We start from the raw sequence: 13,627 nt of genomic DNA on the forward strand, positions 1-13,627 counted from the left end.
CATTAAGATTTATAAGGGAACAGCGACACGGTGTGTAGAAAAACAATCGGAACGGCCACATCTAATCTAGTCTCGAACGCACAATAAATACTTCTACACATTTCATTAATGTACTGCCCTTAATGACAATTCATCCATCCATCCATCCATTATCTGAACCCGCTTATCCTGATCAGGGTCGCAGGGGGGCTGGAGCCTATCCCAGCATACATACAGGCAGGAATACACCCTGGACAGGTCGCCAGTCCATCGCAGGGCACACACACCATTCACTCACACACTCATACCTATGGGCAATTTAGACTCTCCAATCAGCCTAACATGCATGTCTTTGGACTGTGGGAGGAAACCGGAGTACCCGGAGGAAACCCACGCAGACACGGGGAGAACATGCAAACTCCACACAGAGAGGCCCCGGCCGACGGGGATTCGAACCCAGGACCTCCTTGCTGTGAGGCGGCAGTGCTACCCACTGCACCATCCGTGCCGCCTATGACAATTCATGAATTCCTGAAATGTTATACGTTTTGTAATGGTTTGTACGTAACCAGTTATCATGCCAACTCACTGACAACTAAGTATCTTCACAATAATGCATGTAATTTATCATTCCACGGCTGGTTTTATTATATTTTATTATATTTCTTAGCCTAATAGATGCGGTACTGACCGTCAAGGTTACTTTTCTTTGCAACACTGATATCATGACGTCCCTGGTTATGTGATCGTGTACCCTTTCATTGTTGAAAAAATAATAAAATACGGTATATTGTAAAAAATAAAAAAATAAAAAGTTTGGGCCTGAGTGGTTCCTTGCTGGAATCCGTGAAATGCCCGCTCATATCTTCTCCTTTTGCTGTTAATGAGGAAAACTGGTGTATTAAGTGAACGGTAAATATGAGTTTACATTTTTTAAAGTACATCACACATTATTACATTACATTATTGGCATTTGGTAGACACTCTTATCCAGAGCGATGTACAGTTGATTAGACTAAGCAGGAGACAATCCTCCCCTGGAGCAATGCAAGGTTAAGGGCCTTGCTCAAGGGCCCAACGGCTGTGCGGATCTTATTGTGGCTACACTGGGATTAGGACCACCGACCTTGCGTGTTCCAGTCATGTACCTTAACCACTACACTACAGGCCACTACAGAACATGCAAACTCCTCACAGAGAGGCCCCGGCCGACAGGGATTCGAGCCCAGGACCTCCTTGCTGTGAGGCGGCAGTGCTACCCACTGCACCATCCGTGACACCAGTTGAACCATGGTGTAGGCCTATATGCAATCGGTTGCAATTGCATGGTCTTGCATGTATTCATGAATAGCAATGTAAGACGGCATCTGATGTCGATACAAATGCAACATACTAATCATAAATTAGCGCCAAGTGATTTCAGAACCGTACGTAAGAGACAGCACCTGACCAACAAAATTAGTTTGCTGCGAAAGAACCCCAGTTACCCAAACTTTCCAAAAATTGACGACAATATGAATCCTGATCTAAAATTGAATGTGATTGTGAATATGATCAGAAAAGGGTATCATTTTTGATTTGTGGATTGAATTATAGCTACGGTATACCAGAAGAAAATATATCCTAAAACATTTATTCTGACCCCTTTGCTTTGCATTGCTCAAACATGGTTTTCCAAAAAGGATGGTTTTACAATTTATAGACCAAGACACCTCTTTCATGCTACAGAAGACTTCATGGAGAAGGCAGTGGCCATAAAACAACAATTTTCCACCTGGGATATTCTGTTTATAAACGAGGACTACCATGTTGCTTTTTCCAAATTTATATTATAGCTACAGAAAAAATAGAAAAATGTTAGTCAATGTTAATTGTTAGTCACAACATTATTTTTAAACAATGGCACCTGCTGGCCTCTAACCCAGCTCTCTCTGAACATTTTCAGGATCCCCTCTATTTGCATATATGAGGTGACATATTTACGCAAAAAGTTGGTTAAGCTAACATTATTCCCGACCTAAAACATACTCTTCTAGCCCATCTTTGGGAGGCAAACTACAGATGTGGCAATAATTTTAGACATCCAAGCACAAGCAGAAGATTTCCAGCCAGAGTTATGACAAGTAATACACAAACGTGCTCTACAGTGGGATGCAGAATTATTGGCACCCTTGATAATTCTGCACAAAAATACTGTAAACTTTAAAAGAATAGTTATTGACATCAACTTTATTTTCCAACATGTGGAGAGTAGTGGGCATTTAATGATTCATTGGAATCAACCAAAGTCTTACATTTTTCGAATAAAAAATAAATTTCTATCTAAAATAAGGTTTCACAATTATAGGCACCCGTGGTTTAATACTTTGAGCAAACACCCCTTGCAAAGATGACTGCCACGTGTCTCTTCCTATAATTTCTGATGAGGTTAGAGATCACATTTGGAGGGATGTTTGACCATTTCCCCATGCAGAACTTTTCAGAATCATTTACATCCTTGGGTTTGTGCTTATGGACCTCCCCTCTTCAGTTCAGACCACAGGTTGTTGATGGTATTTAAGTCTGGAGATGTTGATATGATATAGCCATTGCAGAACACGTTATTTTCACTTAGCCATGTTTCACAGATGAGGGGGATGCTTTCGTTCTTGAGCAGTTCCTCCTAGCCTCCACACTTTGCTCTTGCCATCACTTTGATACAAGCCATTCTTGGTCTCCTCTGTCCACAAGACCATGTTCCAGAACACCGTAGGCTTGTTTAGGCACGTCTTAAAAAGCCGTAACCTGGTCATTCTGAAAACTAGTGGTTTTCATCTTGCAGTGTAGCCTCTGTAGCTCTGTTTATGAAGCCTTCTGGGGACAGTAATCACTGACACATCCACAACTGCACCCAGAAGTGTGTTTCCAATCAGTTGGACAGGGGTTTTGCTTCATTATGGTAAGAATCCTTTGTCCATCAACTGGCCTAACATGTCCTTTGCGATTATTGAGATCACCAATGCTCTCTTCTAAATGATGTTCCAAACAATTTATTTCGAAAAGCAGATTATCTGGCATATGTGTCTCTTTTTTTCTTATTTCCCTGCCTCATAAAGACTTCCTCCACTGTCATTGGTACAACTCCCAACACTACAAGATAAATCACCTGCTGATTTTGCCCGTGAATTTCCTCAGGGATAAAGTAGTAAGTCACTGCCCAAGCAATTCTCCACATCGCAGAGATTACGAAGAAAACCATGACATACCTTGCTGCCTGACCAACACATTGCGCTTCCATCGTCAAAACAAGTATCTCAACCAATAGGAAAATACAAAGCATTTAATGCATGTATCCAAAAAGGAAAGGGGCCATGTTCTGTTCACAAATGAGTATCCAAGCCATGATACATGAGTAAAGTATTATTGTTTACGACTGTAAGTATTAATTTAAAGGATCCAGGAGTTACACCAGCCGAAACCGCGGCACGTCTCTACCCCAAAAGAACTGTCATGGCTTCCCTTCGGACCCAGAAACTGGTGAACTTATGAGGAAACAGCAACACGGTGTGTTCAAAAATGCATCTAAAGAAAAATACATGGAAAAACCCATGTTATTCAGAAAAAACTAATGGTGTTTGGTTATAAGAAAAACTGATGTCCAACATGTCAAGAAGATGCGTGTGACACTGGAAATACGTATTTTAAAGCAGAACTAAATAGGTTACTTCAAGACTGTCGACATCCACTCCCCTGATCCATAATGAAATGAATGATAAAGCCAACAGATAATATTAAAGGATCTTACCTGTAGAGTAGAAGCAGCTGACTCACTAGTCTCTGTGAGGCCAGTGCTCCTGGGAATACTGGAAACGATGTACCCACCACTCTTCGGTACAGGCTGTCTAACCACCACCTTTCCCTTCCTCGTCTCCGCTAAAAACAAGCTGTACCAGTACGCATCGTTGGACACCAGGGTGGAATCTGCTACAGTAGAGCTCCTCTGGCTAACGACGCTGTTTCTGCAGGGAGGGGTCGCTTTGGGAGGTTTTGGTTTCTGACACTTCAGCACGATGGTCACCAATATTGTCATCAAAAGCAGAAATGACACAGAGCCCAAACCGATTAATAAATACAGGTTTAAGTCTGAAAATATGTCATATTCCAAAGGAACTTCAGACGTCTCAGAAAACGCTTTAACAACGTGCTCCACTGTTGATAACTTAATGGTAACTGTAGCAGAAAGAGCCGGATCTCCGTTGTCCTTGGCAATTACCACCAGCCGCAGATGACGGGGATCTCTGTAGCTGAACATTCTCATTGTCCGGATTTCCCCGTTGTACTGGTCCAGGCTGAATAGAGTAGCATCTGGAACCTGTAGAAACTGATACATGACCCGGGAGTTCTGCACAGAGTCCGAGTCAATGGCGATCACTTTGGCTATCAAGTGCCCTTTGTCTGTGGATCTTGGGATCACTTCCTCAACCACAGAGCCGTGCGCCCGCCACGGAGAGACTATGAGTGGGGTGTTGTCATTCTGATCCAGAATAATGATGTGGACAGTGACATTACTGCTGAGTGGAGGAGCACCAGAGTCTCTCGCTTCAATGTGGAAAAGAAACTCTTTTTCTCTCTCGTAGTCAAAAGTTTTTAGTGCGTAAAGATCGCCGTTTTCAGGATTAATGGAAAACAACATTGACATTGACGTATTCACGATTTCTCTTTCTACGATGAAGTAGACTAAATACTGGTTTTCATTGAAATCTGGATCAAACGCAGTGACGGAACTCAACAGTGACCCAGGTGCGTTATTCTCCATCACTGGGATGGTGTAGAACGACTTCGGAAATTGTGGCGTATTGTCATTAACATCCATAAGTTCCAACGTGATGGTTTCATTATCTGACAAAGGAGGCGTCCCTCTGTCTACCACGGTTAAAATTATGTTATACTCCGGAACTGTCTCACGGTCCAACGATTTTGAAACAACCAGTTCAAAATCTCTTTCTGATGACTTGTTGAGGACAAAGGGCAACAGCTCGCTAATGGAGAGGTCAACCTTCCCATTGTCGCCTGAGTCTCTGTCACTAACTCCAACGAGGGCTATAACTGTGCCTACAGGAACCGTCTCCTTCACTCTGCTCCTAAGGGACTTAACAGTGATCTCGGGGTGGTTATCATTCACATCCTTCACATACACCATCACAGTACACTGCCCAGAGAGCGGATGCTGTCCTTTGTCCTTGGCTTGAATATGCATTTCCAGGATTTTTATTTCTTCGAAATCAATAATGTCTTTGACTTTTATTTCTCCCGTATCTGAATTTAAAACAAATCTTTCCTGTGTCTTCTCTGACGTGTAAAGCGTAAAGGAATAAACGATCTCTGCGTTTGAGCCCTCGTCTAAGTCCGTAGCATTTAGCTTCAACAGAAGTGTTCCTATCGGGGAGTTTTCCGTCATATTAATTGAATAAACCTGCTGGTCAAACTGAGGGGCGTTGTCATTCGTATCCAAAACGCGCACAATGATGCTGGCTGTTCCGGATCGGGCCGGGATTCCACCGTCTACAGCAGTGAGTATTAAATTATGTACACTCTGCTGTTCTCTGTCTAAAGCCTTTATCAGAACCAATTCGACGTATTTAGTGCCGTCGCTCCCCGTCTGAATCTCAATATTGAAATTGTCGCTCTCGGTCAGCGTGTATGTTTTAATTGAGTTACGACCGACATCTGGGTCGACTGCATTGTTTAAAGAGAATCTTTCTCCAGGTGAAGCAGATTCCGAGATATCCAAATGCATGGTTTCTCTTCGAAAACTAGGCGCATGGTCATTGATGTCTAAAATTTCAAATTCTATATTAAATATTCTAACCGGATTTTCGATAGTCACATCCATTTTAAGAAAGCAAGAGGATATCTTTATATTACATAGTTGTTCTCTATCTATCTTCTCTAAAACATACAATTCTCCAGTTTCTTTGTTAACGCCCAGGTATTTTTTACTGTGTAAAATATCTAATTTCAGCTTACGTTCAGTCAGACTTCCAGGGCTAAGACCCAGATCGCTAGCTAAATTGGCAACAACGGATCCCTCCTCCATTTCCTCAGGAATAGAGTAGCGAGTGACTGCCCAAACGATGCTGCACGTCGCAGAGAATACAAAGAAACCCAAGACATACCTTACTGCCGGCGCAACACAATGTACTGCCATTGTCGCATGGAAATATGTTTCCCAAAAAAGCTGAAAACGTTTCAGTTCCGCAATATCTGTTATATTTGCGCGTGATTATTCATTTCGCGGTAATAGCGTATCGTGATGTGGTTTATTATACCAAGCAGAGAGAGCAGACAGAAAATGACGCAACGTGCTTCTGGCAGGAGAAAACTGGCATGGCTTCCTCGTAGCTGTAAATGTGTGCCATGTCTGAGGGAACAGCGACACGGTGTGTAAAAATGTATCTAATGACACAAATATTAAAAACGCAGTGACAAAAATATATCAACGTTTAATGCTACTCCAAATGCCTGTTTGTTGGGGATGGTTTAAACATTGGTTTAATTGTAATACCATCAATTTGACCAACAAGGAATGTGTTGCAGCAATGTGATCACTATTGTCCAGACCCATATTCCCCGTTGAGCTCACAGGAGAGGTTTGATGACTCTATGTTAAGTATTGGGTGTTTTTAAGCAAAAAAGATATATTTTGAGGTACTCAAATATATATTAATATCAATCCAAGTATTACACATAAAAAGTGTTAAAAGCATCCCTGGTCTCTCCTATTTTTAAAACATGGTGTACCCTGCTCTTTAAAATAAACCTCATCGTAAAATGAACAAGGAAAATGTGTAACACAAACGAAGATCCATAGGCTAAAGTAAATTATTCAGATAAAGTCTAAAAAATATAGGTTCTGCACAAAGGAAAAGGTAGACAACTTCAACAAAATATAATTCTTGGAAGAGAAATATGTCGTTAAAAAGGAAGTAACATAATGGAAAACAAAACCTTACTTAATTATATAGGATAAACTAAAATTCTGGGGCCCAGGGACCAGTTACGATGTAATTATTTTCTATAGTTGTAATATAATTGATGTAATACCACAAGAATGTCACGAAACTATGTTCGCTGTAAATGAATTTAAAAGTGAGTTCTAGTCTGTAAATGAAACTAAGTGAATTATAATTCTGTCTGATTGAACTATATTTCAATTGGAAATGCTGTGCATTACACGCAGTGAATTAATAATTAATAATTTCGAATATGAGTGAAGTGCTATCTTACCTGTAAGGTAGAAGCAGCTGACTCGCTAGTCTCTGTGAGGCCAGTGCTCCTGGGAATACTGGAAACGATGTACCCACCACTCTTCGGTACAGGCTGTCTAACCACCACCTTTCCCTTCCTCGTCTCCGCCAAAAACAAGCTGTACCAGTACGCATCGTTGGACACCAGGGTAGAATCTGCTACAGTAGAGCTCCTCTGGCTAACGACACTGTTTCTGCAGGGAGGGGTCGCTTTGGGGGGCTTTGGTTTCTGACACTTCAGCACGATGGTCACCAATATTGTCATCAAAAGCAGAAATGACACCGAGCCCAAACCGATCAACAAGTATAGATTTAAGTCAGAAAATATGTCATATTCCAAAGGAACTTCGGATGTTTCAGAAAATGCTTTAACAACGTGCTCCACTGTTGATAACTTAATGGTAACTGTAGCAGAAAGAGCCGGATCTCCATTGTCCTTGGCAATGACCACCAGCCGCTGATGACGGGGATCTCTGTAACTGAACATTCTCATTGTCCGGATTTCCCCGTTGTACTGGTCCAGGCTAAATAGAGTAGCATCTGGAATCTGTAGAAATTGGTACGTGACCCGGGAGTTCTGCACAGAGTCCGAGTCAATGGCGATCACTTTTGCTATCAAGTGCCCTTTGTCAGTGGATCTTGGGATCACTTCCTCAACCACAGAGCCGTGCGCCCGCCATGGAGAGACTATGAGTGGGGTGTTGTCGTTCTGATCCAGAATAATGATGTGGACAGTGACATTACTGCTGAGTGGAGGAGCACCAGAGTCTCTAGCTTCAATGTGGAAAAGGAACTCTTTCTCTCTCTCGTAGTCAAAGGTTTTCAGTGCGTAAAGATCACCATTCTCTGGGTTAATGGAAAAAAGCATCGATATTGAAGTGTTCACGATTTCCTTTTCGACAATAAAATAAACTAGATACTGGTTTTCATTGAAATCTGGATCAAATGCAGTGACTGAACTCAACAGTGAACCAGGTGCGTTATTCTCCATAACTGGGATGGTGTAGAACGACTTTGGGAATTGTGGCGCATTGTCATTAACATCCATAAGTTCCAACGTGATGGTTTCATTATCTGACAAAGGAGGCGTCCCTCTGTCCGTCACTGTTAAAATTATGTTATACTCTGATACTGCCTCCCGGTCCAACGATTCTGAAACAACCAGTTCGAAATCTCTCTCTGACGACTTGTTTAGGACAAAGGGCAGCTGCTCGCTAATAGAGAGGTCAACCTTCCCATTGTCGCCTGAGTCTCTGTCACTAACTCCAACGAGAGCTATTACTGTGCCTACAGGAACCGTCTCCTTCACTCTACTCCTAAGGGACTTAACAGTGATCTCGGGGTGGTTATCGTTCACATCCCTCACATACACCATCACTGTACACTGTCCAGACAGTGGGTGCTGTCCTTTGTCCTTGGCCTGAATATGCATTTCCAGGATTTTTATTTCTTCAAAATCAATAATGTCTTTCACTTTTATTTCTCCTGTATCTGAATTTAAAACAAACATTTCCTGTGTCTTCTCAGACGTGTAAAGCGTAAAAGAATAAACGATCTCTGCGTTTGAGCGCTCATCTAAGTCTGTAGCATTTAGCTTCAACAAAAGTGTTCCTATCGGAGAATTTTCGGTCATATTTACCATATAAACCTGCTGGTCAAACTGAGGGGCGTTGTCATTCGTATCCAAAACGCGCACAATGATGCTGGCTGTACCGGATCGGGCCGGGACTCCGCCGTCTACAGCAGTGAGTATTAAATTATGTACACTCTGCTGTTCTCTGTCTAAAGCCTTTTTCAAAACCAATTCGACGTATTTAGTCCCGTCGCTCCCTGTGTGGATCTCAATATTGAAATTGTCGCTCTCGGTCAGCGTGTATGTTTTAATGGAGTTACTACCGACATCTGCATCGACTGCATTGTTTAAAGAGAATCGCTCTCCCGGTAATGCAGATTCCGAGATATCCAAATGCATGGATTCTTTTCGAAAATGAGGCGCATGGTCATTAATGTCTAAAATTTCAAATTCGATATTAAACAGTCGTATCGGATTTTCAATGGTTACATCCATTGTAAGAAAACACGATGACGTCTTCGATGTACAAAGGTATTCCCGATCTATTTTTTCCAAGACAAACAGATCTCCCGTTTGTTTGTTAAAGCCAAAATAGTTTCTACTATGTAAAATGTCTAATTTTAACTCACGCTCAGCTAAACTGCCAGCACTAAGTCCTAAATCACCAGCCAAATTCGCAACCACGGATCCCTCTTCCATTTCTTCAGGGATGGAATAGCGAGTGACTGCCCAAGCAATTCTCCACGTCGCATAGATTACAAAGAAAACCAAGGCATACCTTGTAAAATGCACTGCCATCTTAGTTGGGTAATATCTCCTCCAAAATGGAACAATGAAACCAGAAAACGTTTCCGTGCAGCAAGACCTGTTCAATGTTCAGCCAGCAGTCCTTGAGTAAAGTGGTGTCGTGATATAAAGGATCAAATTCACAGAGCAGCTTCAGAAGGAACCGTAGCGCGACTCTATCCCGGCACAACTGTCATGGCTTCCCTTCAAGTGCAATCATGAAGCTACATTTATGAGGGAACAGCGACACCGTGTGTAAAAACGCACCTAAAGATATAAAGGCGAAAACCACATTTTCATAAATATGTCTAGCTTTTACGACCTTACAAAATTAGATGTATTGATGTTGGGGGAAACATATTTTAAAACCTGATTGAAACTACCCTATTATTGAAATTATATCATATTACTGACTTCTAATGCACGAGGAAAACGGGTCAAACAGACGAAGATTGGCATGTTAGAGGAAGTCATTGACGTTACATATCTATAACCTCGGATTACCCTCACACCTGCACCACGGACTAAAGGCTTCAAACACTGTGTTTACCAAACAAACACATAAACACAATACATAGCACATAGTCGTATAATCTATTTTCACTCGCAGACAATAGCCAATAGTTTGTGTGTCGAATATAATTACTGTCAAAGAAATTACTTATTCTCAAAATGTGTATTACATTTTAGGAACTCGAATACGTTGTCGGATAAATTCAGCGATGAAAAACTCGAATGACATGTTCTCAAATGTAAAAGTCAGTAGTTTAATGGAAAAGAAACACTTGCCTTATGTACTACTTGAGTGATTTCAAAGTGGAAATATGCTATTTAAAAGCGTCGAATGTTTATTTTGGTTTTACTCAATACAGTAACTGAACTATAAGCCCGAATTGAAACAGGACTGGGAACTGGTCTAAGCACAATATTGCTGGTACGAATTAAACCACGGGCCTTTTCTAACCGTTTCTACATTCGATTGTGATATCGGATACAATATAAGCCAGGACTTCATTTTCTCCACACTGACAATACAATACAAATAAGAATAAAGAGTGCAACTTAACGAGAATTGGCATGAAGTTTGCATTTAGTTTGTACATAACACCAGGCGAAGGAGTAATGCAGTTGTTTTATTTATATTTAAGTTGTAATACTTTACATTAAACCACGTGAATAAGTATTTTTTCCGTTTTAAAAATATAATTAAGTAAGTAGCATCTTACCTGTAGAGTAGAAGCAGCTGACTCACTAGTCTCTGTGAGGCCAGTGCTCCTGGGAATACTGGAAACGATGTACCCACCACTCTTCGGTACAGGCTGTCTAACCACCACCTTTCCCTTCCTCGTCTCCGCTAAAAACAAGCTGTACCAGTACGCATCGTTGGACACCAGGGTGGAATCTGCGACAGTAGAGCTCCTCTGGCTAACGACGCTGTTTCTGCAGGGAGGGGTCGCTTTGGGGGGCTTTGGTTTCTGACACTTCAGCACGATGGTCACCAATATTGTCATCAATAGCAGAAATGACACAGAGCCCAAACCGATCAACAAATACAGGTTTAAGTCTGAAAATATGTCATATTCCAAAGGAACTTCAGACGTCTCAGAAAACGCTTTAATGACGTGCTCCACCGTTGATAACTTAATGGTAACTGTAGCAGAAAGTGAAGGATCTCCATTGTCCTTGGCAATTACCACCAGCCGCTGATGACGTGGATCTCTGTAGCTGAACATTCTCATTGTCCGGATTTCCCCATTGTACTGGTCCAGGCTAAATAGAGTAGCGTCTGGAACCTGTAGAAACTGATACGTGACCCGGGAGTTTTGCACAGAGTCCGAGTCAATGGCGATCACTTTGGCTATCAAGTGCCCTTTGTCGGTGGATCTTGGGATCACTTCCTCAACCACAGAGCCGTGCGCCCGCCATGGAGAGACTATGAGTGGGGTGTTGTCGTTCTGATCCAGAATAATGATGTGGACAGTGACATTACTGCTGAGTGGAGGGGCACCAGAGTCTCTGGCTTCAATGTGGAAAAGGAACTCTTTCTCTCTCTCGTAGTCAAAAGTTTTTAGTGCGTAAAGATCACCGTTCTCGGGGTTAATGGAAAACAGCATCGACATTGAAGTGTTCACAATTTCCCTTTCTACAATAAAATAAACTAAATACTGGTTTTCATTGAAATCTGGATCAAACGCAGTGACTGAACTCAACAGTGAACCAGGTGCGTTATTCTCCATCACTGGGATGGTGTAGAACGACTTTGGGAATTGTGGCGCATTGTCATTAACATCCAGGAGTTCCAACGTGATGGTTTCATTATCTGACAAAGGAGGCGTCCCTCTGTCCGTCACTGTTAAAATTATGTTATACTCTGATACTGCCTCACGGTCCAACGATTCTGAAACAACCAGTTCGAAATCTCTCTCTGATGACTTGTTGAGTACAAAAGGCAACTGCTCACTAATAGAGAGGTCAACCTTCCCATTGTCGCCTGAGTCTCTGTCACTAACTCCAACGAGAGCTATTACTGTGCCTACAGGAACCGTCTCTTTCACTCTGCTCCTAAGGGACTTAACAGTGATCTCGGGGTGGTTATCATTCACATCTTTCACATACACCATTACTGTACACTGTCCAGACAGTGGGTGCTGTCCTTTGTCCTTAGCCTGAATATGCATTTCCAGGATTTTTATTTCTTCAAAGTCAATAATGTCTTTCACTTTTATTTCTCCTGTATCTGAATTTAAAACAAACATTTCCTGTGTCTTCTCAGACGTATAAAGCGTAAAAGAATAAACGATCTCTGCGTTTGAGCCCTCATCTAAGTCCGTAGCATTTAATTTCAACAAAAGTGTTCCAATCGGGGAATTCTCCGTCATATTAACCGTATAAACCTGCTGGTCAAACTGAGGGGCGTTGTCATTCGTGTCCAAAACGCGCACAATGATGCTGGTAGTACCGGATCGGGCCGGGACTCCGCCGTCTACAGCAGTGAGTATTAAATTATGTACACTCTGCTGTTCTCTGTCTAAAGCCTTTATCAGAACCAGTTCTACGTATTTAGTCCCGTCGCTCCCCGTGTGAATCTCAATATTGAAATTGTCGCTCTCGGTCAGCGTGTATGTTTTAATGGAGTTACTACCGACATCTGCATCAACTGCATTGTTTAAAGAGAATCGCTCTCCTGGTAACGCAGATTCCGAGATATCCAAATGCATGCTTTCTTTTCGAAAATGAGGCGCATGGTCATTAATGTCTAAAATTTCAAATTCGATATTAAACAGTCGTATCGGATTTTCAATGGTTACATCCATTGTAAGAAAACACGATGGTGATGTCTTCGATGGACAAAGGTATTCCCGATCTATTTTTTCCAAAATATACAGATCTCCCGTTTGTTTGTTAAAGCCAAAATATTTTCTACTATGCAAAATGTCTAATTTTAGCTCACGATCAACTAGACTGCCTGCGCTAAGTCCTAAATCACCAGCCAAATTAGCAACCACGGACCCCTCTTCCATTTCTTCAGGGATAGAATAGCGAGTGACTGCCCAAGCAATTTTCCACGTCGCATAGATTACAAATAAAACCAAGACATACCTTGAACAATGCACTGCCATCTTAGTTTAGTAATATTCCCTCCAAAAGGGAACAATGAAATCAGAAAACGCTTCCGTGCCGCAAGACCTGTTAAATATTCAGGCAGTAGTCCTTGAGTAAAATGATGTTGTGATATAAAGGATCAAATTGACAGAGCAGCTTCAGAGGAAACCGCAGCGCGACTCGTCCTGGCAAAACTGTCATGGCTTCCCTTCCAGTGCAGATCTACACTATAGCTACCATTTATGAGGGAACAGCGACACAGTGTGTAAAAACGCACTTAGAGGTACAAGACAAAAAAATCTTATCTCCATGAAGAAGTCGAGAATTTATGTCATTCCGAAAATGAGATGCATTGATTTTGGGAAATAAATATTTCAAAACGTGGTGGAGCCTACCCCAT

At 41.8% G+C, this 13,627-nt stretch overlaps 2 protein-coding genes across 2 annotated transcripts; both read right to left on the reverse strand.

The window, feature by feature from the left end:
• Nucleotides 1–7,236: 7,236 nt before the first annotated feature.
• On the reverse strand, nucleotides 7,237–9,636 carry LOC133123631 (protocadherin alpha-C2-like). The gene has a single exon (XM_061234106.1). It carries the CDS (start codon nucleotides 9,634–9,636, stop codon nucleotides 7,237–7,239), a length of 2,400 nt encoding a protein of 799 aa, XP_061090090.1.
• Nucleotides 9,637–10,787: 1,151 nt separating this feature from the next.
• On the reverse strand, nucleotides 10,788–13,244 carry LOC133123632 (protocadherin alpha-C2-like). The gene has a single exon (XM_061234107.1). The coding sequence runs from the start codon at nucleotides 13,242–13,244 to the stop codon at nucleotides 10,788–10,790; it is 2,457 nt and encodes an 818-aa protein (XP_061090091.1).
• Nucleotides 13,245–13,627: the final 383 nt, after the last annotated feature.

The sequence above is a fragment of the Conger conger genome, chromosome 3 (assembly GCF_963514075.1).
Source record: "Conger conger chromosome 3, fConCon1.1, whole genome shotgun sequence".
NCBI lineage: Eukaryota > Metazoa > Chordata > Actinopteri > Anguilliformes > Congridae > Conger > Conger conger.